Here is a 24,464-nt window from a genome sequence, read left to right as displayed (position 1 = left end):
AATCGATTAAAGAGTGAAATGGTGTCAGAGGTCAGGTACCTGTCTGCTATACTGGCTGGTTTGACCTTGTCGATGATGATGACCTGCTTGTTGCAGAACATGGAGGTGGACAAGGCCACGCCCAGACTGGATCCTGCTGCCTTGGCGACTTCAACCAGGAGTGGCCCCGATGCCGTGGCAACAGAGTCTGAAGAAGGGAAAACAGTTGGTACAGTTCAGCTGCTTTTAGCCTGTTTGGAGTTGCTTCTCATCTGCAGGCCTCTTTGCAACCCATCTCCGCCCCAGGTTTCCGTGTCATGTCGTTTCTGATGTAATAAATGTAAAAACAGTGGACAAGTACAATCAAAACTTTTGTTGGACAGCGACACTGAGGGCTGACTGACCCATCACGGAGACGTCGTACTCGATCAGCAGCGTGGCTTCCTGCCCGCACTGCTTCAAGATGCTCATGGCCTCAGAGAGTGTGCTGCCATGGAGACGAATCCCATCAATACTTAACAACCGATCCCCTGGCTTGATGGTTCCTTCCCTGCAGCGAGAAAGACAGAACAGTTTCTAGTGTGTACAGCGGCTCCCGAGGGACAAAAACCTTTCAGACAGACAGAAAGGTCAGAGGTCACGTACCGGTCTGCTGGCCCGCCCGGCCGGATGGTTGTAATGACGATGGGACGAGACTTGTTCCTGTCTTCGTGAGCTCCACCTGCAAACAGGCGGTCACGTCACTTCATTTTTATATATTTTTTTTAAACACACAAACAGAGCCATCCTCACCTCTGATGACGAAGCCGAAGCTGTTCCCTTCTTTGTGAAGCGTGACTTCCACGTTCTTAAACATGACCCCTGACCCCTGCACTGCTGCAACACACAAGAACATCAACAACACGTCACCATCGCAGCCGGCCGACCGCAGCTGAGCGTGCACGTCTTCTGCTGGCAGGACTTACAGACAGGCGGCAGCTCGTACTCGACCTCCAGAACGACCCGCTCACCCACGTTCTTCAGCAGACTGATGATCTCATCGTGTCTGAACTTGGCCAGGTTGATGCCGTTCACGGAGCGGATGTAGTCGCCCACGTTCAGCTGGTCACTCCTGAACAAAACATCAACTTTAATGTTACTTAATCACACCTTAATGAGCTAGTTTATGAAGAGGGTGTTCCAGAAAGGACGCTGTTAAATATTAATGCCGACTGCCACCTGTTCCAATTTTGCCTTCGTGTAAGACTGATTTTCAGTCTTCAGGGGGTGGTTCCCCCAAATGCTCTTTAATAAGCATCGTCTTAGGTTGGTCTTTATAAAGACCAGTCTTTAAAATACCGTACCTTCTTCCCTCCTTTTTTTCAGGGCAAATACAGATGAGACAAGCTGCCAGCTGGTGTTCATTGGAGCGAATCATGGTCGGCTGCATCAATATCCATCAATCAGTCACCCAATGTGTTCTGTGTGATTTGTCCAATTTCGAGCACAGATAAAAGATGGCAGCCATAAAAACATCACCCACTGGTGTATAAATTTACATTTCGTTTTATCAGTTTTGGAGCTTTGGCATATGTTGTTTATTGGAACCAGAAATGACCATATTTGGATGACAGTCTGTACAGGTACAATATACAGACAAGAACACCTGCTAATTAGTGCTCAGTAACATCTGAATCAATAACAAGAATTTCTCTCAGCAAAACTGGAGTTCGGACTTCTTTGACGGTCTGTTAGTCCAATGAAGCCACAGCAGCCACAAACATGGTCCACAGGTCCAGGTCAGGGACAGCTAGCAGCTACAGCTGCCTGTGTCACCATCCACCTGTCAGTCAAATAGGCCAAGCCCCCACCTTCAAGCCTAATGCTTCATTTACATATCAAGCAATTGTTGCTCATTGTGCATTGCTTTGTAGCTGATGGTTTGGTCACTCGTGGACCTTCCAGGCTCCTGTTGGTAAGCCTCGAAGGTCTCAGTCACCCAGGCCAGGAGACCGGTCAGGGAACCCCTGGCAACCTCTGGTTGCTAGGAAATAATGGGTATTTCCTGATTGGTTACCTGCACCAAACATCAAACTTGTGATTGCTTTAATTACTAGCAGATTGCTGTGGCCTCCTGCAATTTGCATGGCAGACACAGATTTGTCTGGAAACAATCACTAACTAACCACCGAGCATTAATGAAACTGAAAAGTGTAATAAACACCAGAAACAGAAACTGCTCGCCTTCAAAGCAAAAGCTGTGCCCCAGCGCTGCAGCCAATGCATTTCAAAGGGCAAAGCTTTTACTTTGAAGGCGAGCAGTTTCTGTTTCTCATTTGTGGCACACTTTTCATAGTTCCAGTATCGCTGGGAGAGCAGCGGTATCAGCAGGTCTAATCTGGTATAAATGGATCAAAGTGTATTTCCAGAACATCTCTGAAACCTTGTGCTGCCAGTTAGTGAGAACCCAGCAACAGCAGTCCAAGGAGGGAGGAACCAAATACTGCCAACCAACCAGAAACTGCTGTTCTGATGGCCTGCAAAGGGCGTAACCCACTGTAGCTGATTCGTCTGATTTAAAGGATTTCACTAAGTGCAAAAAACAGCGACACAGATCACCTTTTATCTTTATAATATCTTATACTGCACGCTCATGACTTTAAAACAGCTAAAACATCTGTTATGATTTCAAAATGAGTCTCAGCGGGTATTTTTTTTAGCTGAAGACCAGATCTGCCAAAACAGGAAAAGCCTGACCAAACAGATTCAGACAGACAGGTGTTACCTGGCTGCGATGCCTCCCTGTCGCAGGTTTGAAACCCGAGGCTTCCCATCTTTGTCGATCCCACCAGAAACCGTCAGCCCGAGCGTCGTGCCCTCCTTCTTCATCAACTCCACCACGGTGCAGCCCCGAAACTCATCTGCAAAAAGCACAGAGGTTGAGTCGAACACACTCCCACCATGAAGCAATTTTTCCTTTTCTTCTTCTAGTTTAATTTATTCTTCTTTTTTTCCCTCTGCTTCGTGACTGCACAGTTCCTCCTCTCTTTCTTTAAGCATGGAGAAATAAAATAATAATCTGGACAAAAGGAGAAATGAAGTCATCTTCTGTTCTGTCATCCATCTATATTTCATCAAACAGCTGAAATATTTAACAGGGGGAGAGATGGATAGAGAGAGAGAGGCAGGCAGATAGTTCAGGTCAGACCTGCTACAATGAGATGTGATCAGCTACCAGGTGATAATACAGGAAGCAGGATTTCATTTAAATGCATTTTAATTTTAATCTGGCAGGGCTTCGCCCTCTCTCAGGCTTAGTCTTTGGCAGTGGCCATCATCATCTCCTCCTCACTCATCTTCCTCCTCCAAAGAGGCTTTACAAAAAAAAGCAGCAGCGTCCTTTTCAACTTTTCTAACACGCCATCGCTGACTCACACTCGGAAACAGAAAACCCTCAAATCTCTGATAAAAAACTTAGATGAACAAGTTTCCTGCAGCGGCAACTTCTTAGAGTTTAACTTCACAAAGCTCCAGTTAGCACCAAGTTTCCCTCAGAGGAACAGAGCTTTGTTAAAGCTGCATAGTTGCATAGTTCATAGTTGAACACAACCGACTCTGAGCTTGGAAATCCAGACTGTATATGAAGGATGGCTTTAACCCGCTGGTTTCTGAAATAAGCATTTTCAACCCTCAGCATTAGAGTTGGTTTGGAGATAAAAGTGATCACATTTAGACAGAGGATGCTAAGTTATAAGCTAAAAGGGCGGTTACCAATGCTGTACTCATAGGTTTGACCAATCACGGTACACCTACGTCCCTCAAAGTCCCTCTAATCAAGGGAACGCACGAAAGACCTTAAAACTGAAGTTCTACAAACTATGACATCATCTCTCGGCTCTCTGACATCACTGACGGCTCTCACAGGTCACTGGTGTCATTTTTATTGCAACAAAATTTCCGACTGCAGCACTCAGCCTGAAATCAAAAGTAGGCCACCAGCTCCAGGTGGGAGGAGATAAACTGCGACTGCAAGCATCTTCCCGTGCAGGTCACAAGATGGGAAACATCAGCTTTTTGTGAGCATGCTCTATTTTCAGCTGTGTTCATGAGCTCTGCTGGTGGACTCAAAGACACACAGATTATAAGGTGTTTGTTACCTGGTATACTCTGTCTCCTGATGGCCAGCGCTCCATCTGGAGGTCGCGACCCGGCGGAGTGTTTGGTGTACGGCCCTTCATCTGAAACACAAGGAGACATGCAAGCAAATTACAAACTGGATCCAGACTTAAACCGGTTCCAGCAACTAGAAGTAAAGCCTCATCAGCCGGGTTCTTTTGGATGGCATATAAACCTCCACCAATGCTTTCTACTGGCTCCAAATATCCATTTCTTCCTCTAAATGGTTCCAGACTTTTACAGTGCACCCTAACGAGTTTCAGACCAGCTAACCTTCCTGGTTCTGCTGACTTGTTTTGATACTCTACGAATAGCTCTATACTTCATACATGGTTTCAAAGCTCTGGTTCCAAACTTTAGCCAGTTCCAGTAGTAAATGTAAAAGGTCCAGCAGCTTATCAGCTGGGTTCCACAAACTGGTTCTGAGGTTCTACCGGTTCTTATCACAGTTCTGAATGCTTTCAGTGCCCATACGTCCAATAAGTGACCAGTTCCTTTAACTGGTTTTGGCACCATTCTTCACATTGTTTCTGAAACTCAAGAAGTTGCGATACCTGGTTCCAAAGTGTTGACAGACTGGCGCTGAGCTCTGCCAGAGCTAGAGGCTCTACCACTTCCTCTACATGGTTCCAGACCAAACTGGTATTTGAAACCTTGACCACTTCCTTTAGCAGATTCAGAAGCTCCACCAGTTCATCCAACTGGTCGTGGAGACGCTTCAACTGACTTAGAGATTTAAAAAGCTCCTCCAATAAGTTTCTTTAAATGGTATAAATATACCACCAATATAGCTTCATCTAGCCTTTCAGAAGCACCACCAGTTCATCCAACTGGTTCTGAAGCTTAAGCAGTTCAAGAGGCCTCCTTTAACTGGTTAAACCAGCTGAGTTCAGACACAGATTCCCTCAGACAGAATTCCCACAACAAGCTCCCATAATGCATCTGTACTCACCATCATCATCAGACAGTGCAGAACTTCCACCACAGAAAAACATGTCAGTGTTAATCTAAACCTTCAGGTTTTACTTATCACCATCATCCAGCAAAGCTCTGAAGATGATTTCTCCTGACCACTGGTGTGTCTGGTTTGCAGCCTGAAGCAGCTGCTGAGCAGTTGTTCAGCTCATGAATAAAGAAACTGCAGCCGGAGAGAGGTTACCTCATCAGCACAGCGACCAATCCCTGTGGAGAGCAGAGGTGGTCTAGCTAAGTCTGCACCAATCTCAGCAGCCCACCGGGAGATCCCGCCGGTGATGTCATCACACTAAAAGCATGATGTCATGTGGATAAATCTGGATGGGCTTGACTGTTTATTCCCAGTTTACAACAGGTAAGCACCTGACAGCAGGTGAAGGCTTAGACAGCATTTAATTACCTAATACCTTATTGAATCTGAACCTCCTCCTGAATAGAGGAATTATGCACTAAAACTCTGGAAGACATTCATATCACCTGTGCATTAGATTATGCACAGGTGTTAATAAAAAACATTCAGTTTTGTCTCCTTTTTTTATTCGCCTTTATACGGTATTCTATTTTCATCTTCTGTTTGGCTCTACTTTATGCCTTTCTAATTTATTCTAATCTGCTCCGGATCTGTTCTGTTTGGTTCCAGCAGCTGAGCTCAGAAACACAGCAAGGACGTTACGTTACCTCACATTAATCTCCCGAAAGAAACCTTAACTGTAACCCACCGTATCCCAACCTTAGAGCAAGTCTTCAAGGCAAAATTTCACTCAGGGACTTCCTTTTATTCCCAAAAAGGAAGTCGAGTCCCCACAAAATGAGCCTGTAAACAGATTTACGTCCCCACAACATGAGCAATATATGGGCGCACACACACACACACACACACACACACACACACACACACACACACACACACACACACCATAACTAACTGAAGATGAAAGCTGAGCCTCCTCCTCCTCCTCCTCCAGATGTAGGACAGCAGCAGCAGCTTCTCGTTTTTTCTGCCTCCATCTACAGTACGATCTACATATACTCTCATATACTGTATAATACTACATTCTACACACTGCAGTATCTCATATAACACATGCGTACACAATCTCAGCGCCTGTGACTGAGCCGTAATTCTTTAAACGAGGTCACGTTATCTTTAAATGCTGAGCATCGAAAACCAGAATTTCAGACCGACTGTGCAAGAAAACCAACAGCAGCCATAAAACTGCACATGTAATGGGGCCCCATCATAATAATAATAATAGTTTACTTCTTACTATAATGATTATAGTGTATGCATTTATGCTTTTTTCCTAAGTCCTCCTAGATCTGGATGAACGTCTATAAAGCCTTAATAACACTCTTTGAAAATGATATAAATCACATGTAGCAGCTAATCTCAAAATGAAGGCGACATTACGTCTACGTTACGTGTATGTTGTTGTTTGCAAATAAACATTTTTTCATGCAGCAGCACTCGACTGTGCTGTCGTGCATATCTGTGAATAACTGCTCATTAATGCTAACAGTGCCTGTAACTGATTACTTTGTCTTATACAATAAATATGTAGCTTGCAAAGACAAAGAATAAATATACATATTTATTGTTCATTTGTTGTTTATGAACAGCTGTTTGTACCATCTAACCATACACAGGGACACAATGAAGACAAAAACAACAACATGATGAACGAACACACGTGTCTGTGTTTTAATGTATGAGCGAAGCAAACAAAGCCGCAGTAATAATAATAATAATAATGAGCCAAATGCAACCAGTGAAAATCTGTATGCAAAAACTCCTCACAGCAATAACACTAAATAAGCAATAACAATAAAAATGTTAATCATAAACACCACAGGCAGGAAAAGTAAGAGCAGTAAAAATGTAAATGTTCCCTCAACAAAAAATAAACGCCACCTACAGGCCAGAAATATATCAGCAGTAATAAAAACGAACTCCGTCACATTCAGTCTGAATATTTGCTTTATTTCAATTGCTGCTATTTTTTTTAAATAAAGTAAAGCAAAATTTAACAACACATCTCTAAAGCTGAATCTGCAAATTAACAGAAAACTTTTATTTAAATGATTAATTATGAAATTATTTTTAAATAAGTGAATTTGTCCAGATTTATTATTTTTAAGTGTTTATTTTGTATGAGATTTTGTATCGATTTTGTATTGAGGTTCTGTATCGAGTCTTTCATATTTAACTCATATTATACATCACATTAAACATCTTTTAATGTGCAGATAAACTGGCATTGTTAGCTGACAAAAATGTTTTGATGGTATTTTTACTAATTATTTAAAACAATTCATTATTGAATTAAAACTATTTATTCATACAGATAATTCGTGTTCGCTCTCTACTCTGATTTTAAAACCTGAAAACACGGATGCTGAGCCAAGCTCATGGATTTTTAAGATAAAGCTCTTCCACTTACATTCATTTACAAAACCTCCCAAAGCTAACATCTGAGGTTTTACGGTCACAAGCTGAACTGTGTTTTCACTTCTATAATTAATATCCACTGAGAGCCAGAGCTCAATTTTTAATCGTTATATTTATAACACTCCTCACAACAAGTTCAAAGACATTTCCAAACACTAAAATCTCCCAAAGAAACAAATAAAACAGCAGAAATATCAAAGGGGAATTGGAGCTGTGCAGACTTTGAACACAGTAGGGGTAAAATGTCTTTGCCTGTAAGATTATCTCAGCCCAGGAGGTGTCATCGAAGCTTTATGCAATGTACTGGAAAAGGAGGATTTCAGCTCTTCCAGCTTAACTGGCTTCCAGTGGAGGCCGGGGCTCGGCACATTCAAGTGTTCCCTGTTATTTCCAAATTAAGAAGAATCAAAGAGGCTGGGTGGACTCCAGAGCCAAACTGAACTGTTTGAAGATAACTGAGACCAGCCAGGTTTCCTTCATTTGTTATGCTGCCAAGAAACTGAACAAACGACTCCTGCAATTCAATAAGAGTCAAACTTTCCTGCCTTTAAAGTGGAGCCCAAACAGCAGCTGCTGAATCTTTTTAAACTCACTTATTTACATTTTTGTAAATACTGCAGACGCTGCATTTAAAAACAGGTTTTTGTCCTTAATTACCAACTTATAAGCTACAAATATGAGAACCTTAAAGTTTAATTCGTCTGTTTACGAAGTGATGGAGCTCAAGGTCCCTTCATCAGAAAATATACTGGATATATTTCACCTCTTGGTCACTCTCACCTACAGCTGCTTGATATCCAGCATTTCCCACAGAATTACAGTGTATTTGTGTTGGTAGTGAAGGCAGGCGCATAGCAGCACATGAACCAGTTCTCTAACCTGCTCCGGGTTCTGCTTAGACCGACTTTCCAAAGTGGAAAGTTGCCGGCTACAGTCCAAGAAGGCAGAGTTGCAGTCAAACCGTACGATGAGAAACACTCTGGAGAGGAAGTTCAACGATGGAGCGCCGCAGCGACAGTGACCCGTACAGCTGGTGGGAAAGACAACAGCTAACTGGTTAGCAACAATGGTCCAAAGATTAAAAAAATGGAGCAATATTCAGCAACCTCTGCGGTCAGACTTAATCTCCATCATCTTAAACTACAAACCACGATGGTACCCAGATTCCCCCCCTGCTGCATTTCCTGGTTTGAGCATAATGTAGGTTGGAGCAGATCTCCAGAGTAGAAAACGGAACCACTGTTGATGCTGCAGCTGGAGTCCGCTGGACCGCAGGATGAACTGGTTCTCCAACTGCTGCAGGTTCTGGTTGCAGTGGCCGTGTAAAACTACCATCACTACCTACAGTGCAAGACAACGGAGGCAGAATCTGCCCAAAGGTTCTGGACATCGAGGACCGCCACAATATCAACGTGCAGCCAGCCAGACAGGAGGCACCAACTGAACTTTCAAAATAAGAGGTGGTCCAGGGATGAAACACGTTCAGTCGTTTCTGTCGTCAGCCCTTCATCCCGTGGATGAACTCGAAGTCAGCCGTCTTAGACCGCAGCTGCTGCACCGGTTCTCCACCTGCTGCAGGTTCTGGTTAGAGGGACCGTCACGAGCTGCGGTCTGAGACGGCAGACACAGAATCCACGCGACTGAGGGAGGAAAGACTTTCCGAACATCGAGGATGGAACAGCCAGCTGATACGGAAAGACAAGATGGAAAGGCAGCAGCTCAACTTTCAAAATACAACTGATGGGACTGTCCATGGAGGACAAATAAAAATAAAAAAGGCTAAAATGAGTCATTAAATCGACCACGTGTGGAAAAGATTGATGTACAAATAAAGTTATGTTGCTGTGTTCAGATAAATGAGAGCCAACAAACACCTGAAGCTTCAAACTGAACGAGACTGTGGGATTTTACTGATCCCGGTCGCTCTCCGGCTCTGCTGTGTTAATACAAACCATGAATATTACATTCATGAAAATGGGACCCGACGCTCGCTCGCTCACTCACTCTGAAGGTCTCTCGCCCAAAGCAACCTGCAGCAATCGACTGAATGAATCCATCAGGAGATCATTTACATCACCCCCCCACCCCATACACACAGACACACACACACAGACACACACACACACAGCCGGCATTGGTCATAAACAACCCGCTCTCTCGCTCTCTCTCTTTTCAATGTCAGCAGTTTACAGCAAATGTTGCTCGACCACTTCTGCACGTATGTTGCACATGAAATCATGCCTTCATCACACTCTCTCTCTCTCTCTCTCTCCTCCTCCCAGTGTTCCTCTGTGTCTCTCTACCTTTGTTCACCCTGCGCAGGATCTGGCAGCGACATTTAAACGACACGGCGATCATGGTGAAGCCGAGCCGAGTGCCGCCTCCCCCCCAGCGCCATGCAGAAGATGTGCAGCCGCCAAAAAAACCCTACACCTCCCAATCCTCTTCCTCGCTGTCTCGTCTGCGAGCGACCGAATGACCGACGACCTCCTCCTCAAACAGAAACCATCATCGAGGCGCTTCCTGAGGCTCGAGAGAGAGGGAGGGAGGGAGGAGGAGGGAGGGAGGGAGAGTGCTGCAGATGTGAAGCGCCTCCATAAAATCAGGGAGGGGGAGGGTGGAGGTAGAGTCTGCGCAGATGGGAGGATGAAGAGGAGCGGGAGGAGGAGGAAGGAGGCTGCTGTATGTCTGTGCTGGTTTATAATGTGTGTTTGTGCAGCTGTAAGGAAGGAAAGAAGGATAGATAAAAGGAGATGAATGGAAGTTAAAAAAATGAAAATGAGTAAAATTATATTTATATATATATATGAACAGGATGAAAGGAGCAAAGAAATGAGAAGAAAAAGTATTACTGGGAGAAAGAAAATATTACTGGGAGAAAGTAAAAGGAGGGAAGAAAGGGAAGATGTAGGGAAGGAGATTAAAGAAAAAGTGGAAGGATGGAGGGAGGAAATGAAGGAAGGAAGGAGAGAAGTACAAGGAGAGCAGAAAAAATTACAATAAGGAAAGGACAGAAGGATTGAAATGAAGGAAGAATAGCAAGGAAACAAAAAGAAAAGAAGAAAAGATGAAAAACCCAAAAAATTCAGTAAAAGACAAACAGTGGAACAAGAAAGGAAGGAAGGATGAAGGACATTAAAAAGGAAAAAGAGAATATTTTATAAATAAAATATTTATAAGGGGATGAAAAACTAAAAATGAAGGGATGGCGATAGAAGAAGGTGGAGAACATAAAGGAAAGAATGGAAGAAATTAGGAAAAAAGAAGTAAAATAAATGGGATTAATTGAAGGGACAGAAAGGAGAGAAGGAAAGGAATAAAATAAAGGAAAGGAGTGGAGGAAGGATAGAGGGATATAGAAAGAAAAGGAAAAAGAAGGAAAAGGAAAGGAAGAATAAGGGGTGTAAGGAAGGAAGGCCAGAACGAAGAACGGAAGGACAGAAGAAGAGCTACCTCTTCTTCTGTCCTTCTGTTCTTAACAAACAAGAAAGGAGGGATGGAAGGAAGGAAATGATGAAGCAGAGATCTAAATAAATAAAAGGAAAGAAATGATGGAAGTGAAAGGCGAAATGAAGGAAGGAAGCAGGAAAGTGAGGAAGTAAAAGGCGGAGGAAGGAAACTGGGCCCTAATGTGTTCCTGTGGACAGTCCCCCCTCTTTGTTTCACAGCTCCACAGTTTAAACCTGATTTTTAAACCTGTAAAACTGGATTTCATCAGATAAATGTGAGGTTTGCGCCCCTCTGCCCTCCATCGCCGCAGCTTTCAGGAGCCAAACGATGAGATTTGTCCTCAGGAGCATCGAGGTGACGACGCTAAACCTTTAAAATCTCTCAGCAGGGAGCAGAAAAGGTATTTTCTTTCCTCTCAGCGAGCGCAGCATCGAGCCAACAGCGGGTGTGTTTTATGTGATATGATTGGCCGGCTCCTGGGGGCGTGTCCGGCAGCAGGTAGTGGTCAGGCATGTAGGTCAGTGTTTCAGCTGCAGATTATTCTGGATTAGTGTCAGTGTGCGAGTATTAAAGGTATTAACAGTGATGTTACCATAACTGCAGTGAATGCAGGTCAGCCTGTCTCATGTGTGTGTGTCAGACACACAGTTATTATATCAGGGAGCTTTTCTTCAGGGTTTTTCAGCTGAGGAGTGCTGCTGATCCCTGCCGCCCCCTGCTGGAGACACTACAACAGCACAGCAACATGCATTTACTCAGCTTCGTTTCAGCTTTTTATTACCATGAAAAACACACCAAGAAAGCAGTAAAGAGAAATAAAAACACCACAGGGCGGGTGGAGAAGTGCTGTGATGTTGTTCAGTATGCAGCAAAAAACAAACAAGACAACATACAGGAAAGGAAGGAAGGAGAAATGGTCCTCAGTCTGGAGGTTTTTTTGCTACAGCATCTTTTCTCTGTAAAAGTTTTTGAGCTGACAGGAAGCTGCAGTCACGCCAGTTTTCCTGTCGCCGTGTCTCTCATTACGTCTGTAACACGTGTTTCTAAGTTTTTATCGTTACGGTCGTTAGAGTAACAACGTGCTGTTAATGGGTTTCAGCGGTAACCTGATGCCATGGTGTCTGAAAGAGTCTCATCGATGCACGTGGACGAAGCCATCGTGGATCATCTGAGGTTCTGGTTTCATTTGTGTCGTTTTCTGTGTCAGAATCACACTGAACGAACACACACACACACGCACACGCATGCACATGCACACACACACACACACACACACACACCGAGTCTAGGATAAAAAAGATTCAGCCTTTAATCTTTGGCTTAACACATAAAAACATTCAAAACAAACTTTACGAGCAGAACTTCCTGTTTACAGCCTCACATCACTGAGAACAGAGTAATGAAGTGATGAAGCCCGTCCTCCTCATGTCAACACACACACACAAACACACACGCGCACACACACACACACTCATAGGAACGGCTGCAGCTGTTACCATGGAAACAAGCTGATGAATAATTGAGGGGAGAGAGCGAGCGACCCCGAGCTGCACAAAGACTGATTTCTGAGAGATGAAAGAAGTGTTCACAGCAGCACACACACACACACTCACACACTCTCACACACACACACACTCACACAGACACTCTGCAGGTTATCATCACAGCCGGCAGCGTTTCAAAACAACCAAATCAGAGAATAAACGCTGACATGTAGAGAGAGTGTGAGTGTGTGAAACAATGACACACAAGCACACACTGATAACGCTGTTACAGAGGTGGGTGGGGGGAGGAGGAGAGGACGAATGTGCAAACCTTTAATTAGCGCTAACGGTCGCAGGCAGGCTGACGGGTTCACGTGTGTGAGGAACAGATGGGACGAACCGTCCTCGCCGCCGCACTCGCCGTCAGACCTTTCAAGCAAACATCAATCCTGAATTTCCACTTAATAAAGGTTATTCAAACAACATGTCTGGACAAGAAGACTGAAAGCTGAACCCAACTTGTTCCCACTTCCTGCCCCCGCTATCGTTTGAAATTAACCCATTTCATCTTGGAGATGTTAAGTGATGACGGACTGTAACAGCTGGAGAGCAGCCACACTGATCATTTTTACTGGAGCTGAGAGAGTTTGTTTGATTTGGGAGCTGAAGGAGGGTTTGGAGCAGGAAACGGTGAACATCAGGCTGAATAAAGGGGATGTACATACTAGCAGTTAGCAGTGAGGAGACACTTTTCTGGGATGAGGTCATCTTCCCTCAACAGCAGCAAACTCAGGAGTGAGTCTTAAAAGCAGAAATTTGTAAAGGAAAATTTGACTTAAAGTCACTGCACATACAAAAACTGACATTCTGTTACTAATTGACACACACACACACACACACACACACACACACACACAGCCAGTCAGGGTTCTAACCAGCGGTTGATCACCTAGTGCTGTGCTGTGGTGAGGTATCATCCCGCTGGATTTTCATTGGTTCACTATGGGAACTGATCACTATCACCACAATTAGCAAGCAGGCAGGTTATCAGTCCCGCCTGTCTGTAACATTATAATAGACGGTGTTAATTTGACAGGATAACAAAGTTATTTGTGTCTAAAAAGGCAGCCGACCTTACCAACCCAATGAGAACATAAGCACAGCAGGAAAATATTAGTCAAACATACTCCTTAAAATAGTCTTGTCCTGGACATTTTTGTTTGTATTCAAATCTTTAATTTAAAAGAATTATATTGTCTCTTAATTTTTTTTGCCTCCATCCTAGCAAGGATTTTCTAGAGTATCAGTGTTGGATTTGAAATCCCACTCTCATGAAAACCCTAACAGATATACACATAAAAATATCAACATATGTTAATTGTGACTTATAATTTTATACTGCTAAAGTAAATTAATAAATTGAGCTAAATTAATTTAGTTACTTTTTAATTACAGTTGGTTTATGTTACAACTTTTCTGTTCGTGGAGAATCAGCTTCAGAGACATTCTTCACCAAAACTGTTTCTTTGAAAATATAATCTTCTACTTCATGAGCACCACAAATTCATCAACTGTTTATTTATTAAAAAGAAATATGTACAATAACAAAAAGAAAAGATTTTATTTTAAAATCACTAATCAACCAAATACCTGCTAATTATAACAGAATGATGACACACACACACACACACACACACAGAATAAAGGTAAATTAAATAATTAATGTAAAAATAAGTAAATAGATCTAAAAGAAAAATATTAAATATAGAAACAGCAACGCACTTAATTATTTATATTAAAAGTCCTTTTTAACTTCTGCAGGTTTAATCAGTTCACTGATAGATGAACAACACATTGAGCTGATTCTTAAAAGCACAAGTGGAAACACTACTCTCCTTATTTCAAATAATCTGTGAGCCAAAAGGTCTAAAAACTCTGTTTAAGCTTTTTTTTTTAACTTATGGATCTTTATGATGTCACAAAGAGGGGACATCCCTAATATGGCCATATACAACAGAGAAGCCCCGCCTTTCTGCTGATTATGAAGGGCAGCCAATCATAAGAAAGTTGCCATAGGCCCCGTTTAGACGGTAACGATTTCATTGGAAACTGTGTCGTTTTACTGTCTTCGAAAAGTAGCGCGTTCAGATGGAAACACTTCAAAAATGATCTCTGTTTACACGGAAATGCAAGACGTTGAAAATGCTGTAGCTCCCACTGCCAGGCCATCAGTTGGCGGTGTGGATATAGGAGTCACAACCATAGTGCGTATGTGCCAATACGTCGTTTTCAAAAAGTAGCGTTTTCGCCCATTTACCCAATAACAGACAAGAGGAGCATTTCCAAAAAGCTCCACTCTGAAGGCCGTTTTCAAAAAGTATCATTTTCACGCCATAAATGGGAGGGCGAAACCGTTCTCATCTGAAAACGTTCTCGTGTAAACAGGGTCTTAAATGGGGAGGGGCTAAAACAGCTTGTACTAAGACCTTCAGAGAGATGATGATTATTTTGAACTGTGAATCATGCAAATCTGCTAACTGGAAATGATCTGAATAGATCCTTTGAATTCATTAATAATTACAGCTTGAATGCCTTTTAATATATAAAAACTGTATGAAATAGCACCTAAGGCTTTCTAACAAAACAAGTGAAAGCTCAAATATTAGAAAAATAAACGTCAGCAGCAGCTCGAACCACAGATGTTCCTCTAAAATTGAGCATTGAAGTTTAAGGACAGCAGGATTTATTGCATTAGTTTGAGCTATGTGTACCTAACACAGTGGAAACTCTATGAGGACTCTGAGGAGTAAAGAAAAAAGGAAGCCGTAGTTCTTTAATTTAAAAGAACTAATTAAACATCAAATCCAAATAATGTGGGGAAATTGCTGCGAGTCCCGAAAGGCCTGCAGATTAATTAAGGTGGATTTCTGCTCTACTTTCCGCCTCTCCGGTCGAGCGTGCTCATAGGCTGAGAAGATAATCCCGCGGCGAAAAGCACGCCGCCTCCAGACCAGCACGGATACAATCCGAGCGAATGGAAAAAAGGGAAACGTGGGCCTGAAAGCCGGCGGAGTCGAGAGGATCTAACACAGTCACACATGAGAGCGGGTGGGCGTGATGACAGACCTAACGGCAGCCGGGAACACAGGAGGACGGTTTCGCCGCTTCTTCACAAAAGTCAGAAGCAGGAGTCAATATAAAAAAAAAAGAAAAGAAAAGAAAACATCGCTAAACGAGAGCCAGCCCTCCCTCCTGCCGTCCGTTTTCCTCTTTAATCTCCATCGTGTTGAACACAGGTCCAGTTATGCTAATGAGGGCCTTATTTAAAGCTTTAATTAGCAAATTTTTCGGTGTCAACAAGCCTCACACAGCACACGGCTGCTGTGAACTCCTCGGCGTGTAACAGTCACTTCATTAAGGTGCAAATTTATGCATCGTAATGTTTCAGCATGTAATGAGATCAGCGAGCGCATGGAGGAGACGGCAGGCGGGCGGGCCCAGGAGGGAAAGGTGAGGTGGAGGTGTGGCCTGTGGCTGCAGCCCAACACGTTTAACCTGCAGTCAAAAGAGGCAACACGGGGTTAAAAATACCCTGATTTCTCGTATTTATTTATTAATATTTCCAGTGCAGTGAAGAACAAGAGCAGCTGTGGGTTGTTTTTCCAGAACAGGAAGTGATAAAACAAACAGTGGAGGGATAAAACCAGTGCAGCGAGCTTAAAGGACAGTTTCAGGTCATTCCTCCCACCTGACCACCTCAGGATCCGCTCAGTTTTTCTACAGCGACTTTAGTTTTACAAAATGACCGCGTTAGATAGTTAATCTGACTCAGAAGGAATCACAGCTGGAAGCTGAGTCTGGTAGGCATAAAGGAGATCTTTATTAGGGTTGTGCAGCCACATGTCACTCATGGGATTTATATAAAAAGATGCTTCAATTTATTTCCCATTTCATGTCTGCTGAGTCTCCACAGAAAGCTGCAGGACACTGAAATGAGTCCTGTTCTCAGAAATCTGCATTTTTGGCACATTTGGTTCTACAGAATAAAATAAGGTAAATTTTGAAGTTCTTGTGTCCCAGCGTGATGGTTTATCCTTTCTTTCTTTAAAGAATACAAGAACATAAAACACTAATGATGCTCAATTAAAGTGAAAAATTCTCGACACCCTGCATGGACCGAACTACATCCAACATACACGAGCTTCAGGAAAATCATGAAAATGTATTTAAACAAGAAGCACTGAGAGCACAAACCTCCACCCAGGCAGCTCCGCCTCTGCACAGTATTTGGATTTTTTATATATTCGTGTTGTTTTCTTTCTTCTGTTTAAATGTACTTTAAGAAGTTTGTCGTGCAGTAAAACTGAGATCAGACATTTACACCAACATGTAGGAGCAGGTCAAGGGTCACAGGTACTGATCTGTAAATAACTGCACATGAATAACTTGAGTTTATTATATATTATACTTCAGTATATTTATAACTAACCTGGCAGCTCGTTCTCTCTTCTGTCACTTCCTTTAAACATAAAACGCATTTTGGAATCAACTCAAAAGAAAGGCAGATGTGAAATGTAAACATGAGGTCAGAGGTCAAGTGTGACATTTTAAATCTTTATACAGTATTTTCCATATGTTGAGAATGCACACCACACTTGGAAGAATCATAGTTTCTAAGTTTTAAGGATTTAGTTAATTTTGGACCAATAAATCATTACGTTGACCTCGAAGACGTCGGTGGATGGAAAGTAAATTTGAATGGATGAGTAATATGACCCCCACCTGCACCCCTGCAAAGTTTTATCAGAATTCATTTTCAAGCTTTTGTGTTTACAAACAGAATGACATGCGCGCGCACAAAAATGCTACCAAAAACATTTGGCATCCAACACGCTCCTCTGATGGTACTGACTGTAACTCAGCGTGGTTAAAGTTACCAACACACTGCAGATACTTCTGTGACTTTATTTCCAAAGCATGTGTGTATTGTGTTGAAGGGGTAGCACCAGCAGCTGAAGTAGGGCTGGGACACACTTTCCTGTAATACCAACTTGTACCACAAGATAGTGCTGTGAGCCAACCAGGCAAGTCATTATTTACAACAGGAACCAGGAACAGGGCTGCAAAAGGGTTAAATTAATAGTGTAAACACAGCAACTGGTAAAATGCTGCCCCTGGTGGTGAAAGCTTTAAAGTCTGCAGAGGGAAATCACACCAAGTCCATTTCAGGTTGTTCCTTTTAACACAGCTCGGTTCAGGTGCTGGTTTGTGATGTACACACAGGACCCTGAAAGCATCACAAAAAAACTTCACGATGAGAGGACAGACCTGTTATTTCTGTCACAGTCGTTGATGCTGTTAAGTTGTATTTTAAGCCAAACTTCATCTTTTTCAGAACCTACCTGCACAGTTTCTAATGACTACACTTAATATCAGTAACATTAAGTTCCAGCTTCTAGTCTGAAACCTGAACGTGGATAATTTAACCTTTTAAAAGTGGAAATTTTTTATTTTGTGTTCATGGACCTGAATCAGTAGATATGAGACCAGTGTGATAAGCATTTTTGTTCAGGTAAAAATCAATAGATTGCACTGATGTGAGACTGCATTAAATTTACAAATAAAAGAAAGTAAAAACAGTTGCAACAGAAACCATGAGCGATCTCGCTAACAAACAGGTAAACCCAACCAATCACATCACTGCCTCGGTGGAGGCAACAACATTTGCTTCGTATTTGCTGATTTTCTGATGTAAATCTGTTCCACGTTCAGGTGAACGGACTCGACTGTGCGGAGGCTTCAGTGCACAACCTGCTCCACCTCCTGAGGCCAAACACAGACGCTGAAATGAACATTACAGACCAGGACCAGAAACAACTGATGCTCACTCTGTGTCAATGTTTAATTCATGAACTCCTTAAGATGCTCGGTCCAATAAACCAGGTTAACAAGGTCGAACCTGATTGACTCAAAGAGGAAATACGGGATGAAAATCACCCTAAACAAGGTCTGAGGAGAGGAGGAAAGAGTGTGTGTGTGTGTGTGTGTGTGTGTGTGTGTGAGGGTTAGCCAGTCAACCAGCCTTAAAGTGCTTTCATATACAATCACACGCTGTGATAAACACACACACACACACACACACTCTCTGAGCTAGCTAGCCGGTAGCTTTGAGAAATGCCTCCTGGCAGCTCTGCACTGCAGACAAAAATGGTTTATTTTCACACAGGAATAATAAGTTCAGTGTCAGCCATTAGCATCCAAACACACAAATATGTTGTCTTAATGATTAAATTATTAATTTTACGCCCATAAGCTTCCACAAAGGCTGCCGAAGGATGTTTTTTTTTTTAATCTGTGCGGATAATCAGTCCAAGTTCTCCTCCTCAGTTCATTCAGAAACATCTGAGACACCGAAGTGCAGCTCACGTCGTCTGCTCGCCGCTCGCAAATGCTTTTTAATAAGTGTAAACAGTTTAGAAGACGGCGAGTTCAAGTCCTGCTGGAGATTTCTCCGCAGGAGACAGATGGAGGCGGGCGAGGCGTGAACCAGAGTTCACCCAAAAAAATACAAAAATATGGCTGACATTTTTCCGAGAGGAATGTGTCAAAAACACACTTTCCTAGAAGCATGTGGACACAAAGAAGAAGCTGAGGGCGGATTTCACTTGAAAACATTTCAGGAAACATTATCCTGATTTTTGAAAAACCCACAAACGCCAGCAGGAGGACTGTGAAGGTGAAAAAAACAAACCAGTGCGCAGTAAGCTTCGATTTATCACAACCTGACTGGTTCCTTTGTTAACTCCCCGCTCAGCTCCCCGCTGTCTCATCAGTGTTAAAAATAATGAAGAAAAACTTCAAAATATGCTTTAAAAACACATCAAAGTGCAGCAGAACAAACAGAATCACAGTCAGAGACCAGAATAGAAACAAGACCAGAATAAACTGAAACCACCAGCTTTGGGCTTTACAGAAGTTTCAGATCTTCATCTTCATCACGTCGACACAAAGCAGATTATTACCTGACAGGGATCTGAGCACACTCCTGCTGCTTAAATTCCTCCGGCTCAGTCATCTTTTCTTACTGTAATGGGGACAATAAGCTATAAGATGGACATCATGGTTTGATCAGTAAGACCTTAAACTAGCGGCTGAGACCATAAACCCATCAGGAAAATTAGAAGACGGGTTAATTTCTCAAAGGCTTCAGACTTCTGTATGAACCCGAGGAGTCGCCCCCTGCTGGACGGCAGAAACATTTCAGGTTTAAGACGCCTCAGGATTGGCGTCACTCTTCAGTCCTGGAAGCTACATCCATCCTTTCCATACTGGGTGGCTGCGTGTGGGAAAACTGCAGCAAAGTCAAAAACTACTCCAGTGTTTCAGTAAAAGAATCTGTTGTGATTCCAGGAGAGGGAATGTTAAAAGTTTCTAGATGTCGATCAGCTGTTGGACGTAAAAATACTACAAAACAAACAAACAAACAAAAAAAGTGAAGATTTTATGCCTTTCAGCTCTGATCTGCAGTTAACGCAGAAACTAAGATGTAAAGTCACTTTAGCAGTGCAAAGATTAACCTCATTAAATGTTTTATCAGGAGTGAATATTTTCTGTTTAAAGCCGTGACGTGGGTCATTCCTAATATTCCTTTGGATGCTTGTGACAATATTTTGAGCATTTTGTGTAAAAATGTAGCAATGCTCATTTCTATAAGCTTGTCTTACATTTTTAAACCACTCTCATCATAGAAAACATTTATATGTATCCAAAATTATGTAATTTTTATGATTATCATTGGCCCAAAAAAGCTGAAATCAAGTTACCTGTAACACTTCCAGAGGATTGCGCCTCCTGTGTTAAATCTACGCCGTAGGTGCGTCGTACCCACAAACCCTTCTGAAACCGTACGGCGTAATCTGACGTGCACCTCCCAACCACACGCTGCCATCGATGCACCCGCACAGAAGCACCATTCAGACGTTACTTATTACACGGTTACATATTATTACAGGTCCCACCCCCTTCAGATCAAATTATGCTATATGTGGCCCATGAACTATGCGCCTTCACTGATGTATTAAAGTCATCATCACTGAGAGACTCATATTGAAGTTAATCTGCCTACATGACAAACACCACCACAGAGATATTTCTGTCTGTGGGTCTGATTTGAAACTACAGCTTAATGTGAACACTGTTCGTTTGCAGAGACGCTCGTTAATCTCCTCTGCTCAGCTCTGTGTGTGCGTTTGTCGGTGGCAGACTCAGCTGTTTGTGTGGAAAGCGGGGAGACAGGTGAGACATTTCACACATTTACAAAACAGGCTGTTAGTCGAGCTATAAAGAAGACAAGAGGCAGGCTGATGTTATGACTTAATACCATTTTATCTGCTCAACTGATACCCGTCCACTTAAGTTCACTAATTACTGCAGGCTAAATCATTCATTGATATGTGAATGAGGCTCTCCTGCTGGTATAACTTACATTACTTTCTCAGGGAGGGAAGATAGCACAATCTTAACCCCGTCTCCCCATTACTGGTGACACACAGGGGGGGGGGGGGGGGGGGGGGGGGGGGGTGATCAGACAGTCAAGACAATCAGACTATGGAGATCACCCAGGCCTAAGATAAAGGCCACAGACAGACAGCCTCCCTGTGATCTCGTGAGAAACCAGCTGCTTGGTAAGGTGAAGAAACCCAGTTATATCATCCAGGTTGTGAGACTAAAATAAACAACCTCAGGCTCTGCATCTCCACCACCAGACCAGCATGCCTAACGTACAGTGGATGCATTACTGCATGATCAGATGTGCTACAGTGCGATGCATCATCATGGGAAAATATTCCTGTGAAAAGAACCCAGAGACGAACAAATCAAACTATCACAACAGACATTAAGTTAGCCATGAAATGGGTTGCAAAGCAGCTTGCAGATGCACACCAGCTGTAGGAAGGCTAAAGCTGCTTAATTAGTGCCCTGGGGGTGAAATTTTAAAAGGGACATCCAGAAGGCTATTATCAATGTCAGAAACAGGCTTCATTTATCCACACAGACAGATTAAAGGTCTGGAGTGTGGTTAACTAGTCAGTCTCATAGTAGAGCCAATATTATCTTTTCTTGTTGCTGCTGATGCCCCATTAAAGTGGCAGAGCGTAAAATAAGTGTAAAAGGAACCCCCAGATATGGGTCACAATAAGACAAATCATATCTGAACTGAATTAAAGATCAGTTAATTAAAGTGGAAGTGTGAGCGCCTCGAGCTAAAGCCATTATTTACGATTCAGCGTGCCACGATCTGCTTCTGTTGGGGGAGGAAATCCTGCTTCGTCGCCCATATTTGGAACCGAAGTTCTGCAGTTTCAGACGAGAACGTGGAACAACAGCAGAAGCAGAAACTGCCACAGGACAGTAAAGCAGGACTGAAGCGTGCAGACTAGAACAACACAGGACGCTAAAGCTGGAATTAGTGTGTGTTTGCCCACATTGTTCACATTCCTTTCTGCAGTAAACATCCTCCCTAACCCTACCCACAAACCACCTGGTTCATGTCACCTGAATACCTGAGTGAGCGTCTGTGTACTGTAACTGAGCAGCTTCACTAACGACCTTCATCTATAATACAAGGCCTTAAACACACACACACACACACACACACACACACACACACACACACACACACACACACACACACACACACACACACACACACAGAGCAAGTTGTATTTCCATCACTTCACAGGACTTCCTCTAACCTCAAAGTCTTCACCTTGAAATTTGCTCCTTCACCTTAAGAGGACTCAACTTTGAACCCGAACAAACGGGAGTTCTCACAGTGAACAAGAACATACATGACCCCAAAACACACAAAAACACACTCACACACACACACACCCAGCTAACCCTGAAATTTGTTCCTTCACCTTACGGGGACCTGGTTACAATCATTTTAAACTAACCTCGAAACATTTACCCTGAAAATACAGAGACCCTTATGAGAACTCACGCTTTGTCTTCAGAAGGAAGTCCCCACAGCGCAAGACAATAAACGCACATACGTCCACACAACACACAAATACGAGACCTCACACACTAAATATCTTCACCACTTCAAAGGTCTCGAGCTAACCCTGGAATTTTCTCCTTCACCGTGCGAGGACTCACTTCAAACCTTGATGTCGTCCCTACAGTTCATGAAAGTGAATAAACCAGTGTCCCAGGAAATTAATTAAAATCGCACCCACGCAGTTGCATTTCCACCACTTCAGAGGACTCACTTTATCCTTAAAACAAAGTCGAGACCCCACATCACAGAAAAATAAATACACATGTCGCCAAAACCCACAAATAAAAGACCTCAAACACACTGGGATGGATTTATTTCACTTTTGAGGATTCGAACTAACCTTAATGTCTTCACCCCTGAAGTTACAGGACTTTATGTCCCCTGGATGGAGTCCCCACAGAGCGATAAACACATACAGGTCCCCACAACACATTTAAAACAGCACACAGCAACACACTCGGGGCTACTTTAAGTGTCATAATCTGTTGATAAGCCTCTCTCTCACCCTCTGCATCATCGCTCTACCTCGCTCGCTCTTCAGTAGGACAATAAAACAAAGCCTCCTCTCTCTCTCTCCTTTGTTTCTCTATGGGACTCACTCACTCAGTAGGTTTGTGTTGTACTTGCTGGTGTAGTAGTAAACGTCTTCGTAGCCTTCCTGGTAATCATCGTCCGCCCGGTACCTCCTCCCTCGCCTCCTCCTGCTCAGCAGGCGCAGCAGGGCCAGGAACCGCTCCATCCCCACCACCACCTCCACCTCCACCACTATCACACCGGGTCCAAACTGGGCCGGGCTAAGCTGCAAGCTAGCAGCAAGGCCAATAACGCTGAGGGCTAAGCGTTTATTCCACAGAGAGAAACAGAGAGAGTGGGATCAGGTTTCCTCCTCCTCGTCTCCTCTTTCTGCTTGCTGCTGCGCACACACACACACACACACCTCTGGATATCACACATGCACACACACACATTAGCGCACATGTAACACACACACTCCCTCACACACTCTCTCACTCGCTCTTTGTATTCTCTCCTCTATCTGCAGCCTCCCTCTCTTCTCTTTCCGTCTTCTTTCGGCTGTTGGTGCATCTAGCCGGGCTCAGCCAATCACAGAGCTCGTAGCTCTCACACACACACACACACACACACACACAGACACACACTTTGCTCGTTTGCTGCTCTCGCCCTCTAACACACCACTCCTCCATCTCAGCCCTCCATCCTATACTTCCTCTCCTTCATTAGCTCCTTCTTTCCTTCATTATCTTCTCCTGCTTCCTTCCTCCCTCCCTCTTCTCTCTCCCCATATTTTCCTCCCTCACCTCCTCCTCCTCATTCATACACACTTCATTCCAGCGAGGGGGGAGGGGAGTCGGTGTGTGAATTCTTCAGAGTCTTCTGTAATTGTACACTGAGCGGAGGAGAGAGGAGGGGAGGGGGGGAAACCTGTGCAGGTAGGCGGCAGAAAACCGGGATAAAATCGGATTTCCCAAACTCATAACCAGGATAATCCTCCTGTGGGTTTTACCAGTATCCAGGTCCTGCTCTGGGTCTGGTTCAGCTCAGATCCAACATCAGTGACAAGCTCTCAGGTTCCATCTATCCCAGATACAGTGCCCACATCTGCAGCTCTCTTTGGGCCACATCTGGCCACACGTCCACCTTATATGTTTACTGACCCTTTGGGCCACATCTGGCCCGGAGAACCTTCAGCTGATGTAAAACCCGGCTCGTGACTTTGGGGTCCATCTGGCCCGAACAGCCTTTGCTGTATCCCACAACAATAATGGCTCATAACTTTTACGCCACATCTGGCCCCGACAGAGTTTGCCACACCTTTTTTTGGGCCACATCTGTCATAGACTCAGAGACAGATACCAGTACAACCTGCATGTTTAGTGACATTTGA

General features: G+C 43.5%; 1 protein-coding gene across 3 annotated transcripts in view; it reads right to left on the bottom strand.

Annotated features, from left to right (window-relative positions):
* The window catches only part of grip1 (glutamate receptor interacting protein 1), a 45,927-nt gene extending 22,482 nt beyond the window's left edge, over positions 1 to 23,445 (bottom strand). Inside the window, exons 1-8 of one of the 3 annotated variants that reach the window (XM_030719796.1) lie at positions 23,162 to 23,445; positions 4,116 to 4,196; positions 2,744 to 2,879; positions 945 to 1,090; positions 772 to 855; positions 625 to 700; positions 384 to 529; positions 40 to 187 (exon numbers count right to left, since the gene is read on the bottom strand). In XM_030719796.1, coding sequence (XP_030575656.1) covers positions 40 to 187; positions 384 to 529; positions 625 to 700; positions 772 to 855; positions 945 to 1,090; positions 2,744 to 2,879; positions 4,116 to 4,196; positions 23,162 to 23,297 — 953 coding nt within the window. In that variant the 5' untranslated portion in view covers positions 23,298 to 23,445. Of the gene's footprint in view, positions 1 to 39; positions 188 to 383; positions 530 to 624; positions 701 to 771; positions 856 to 944; positions 1,091 to 2,743; positions 2,880 to 4,115; positions 4,197 to 9,861; positions 10,057 to 23,161 lie in introns of those variants that run through there. The other 2 variants (XM_030719797.1, XM_030719798.1) reach the window with 2 other exon arrangements.
* Positions 23,446 to 24,464: the final 1,019 nt, after the last annotated feature.

Source organism: Archocentrus centrarchus, chromosome 23 (genome assembly GCF_007364275.1).
Source record: "Archocentrus centrarchus isolate MPI-CPG fArcCen1 chromosome 23, fArcCen1, whole genome shotgun sequence".
Classification (NCBI taxonomy): domain Eukaryota; kingdom Metazoa; phylum Chordata; class Actinopteri; order Cichliformes; family Cichlidae; genus Archocentrus; species Archocentrus centrarchus.
The sequence above is the reverse complement of the archived record's forward strand: the minus strand, read 5'-3'. Positions and strand labels throughout refer to the sequence as shown.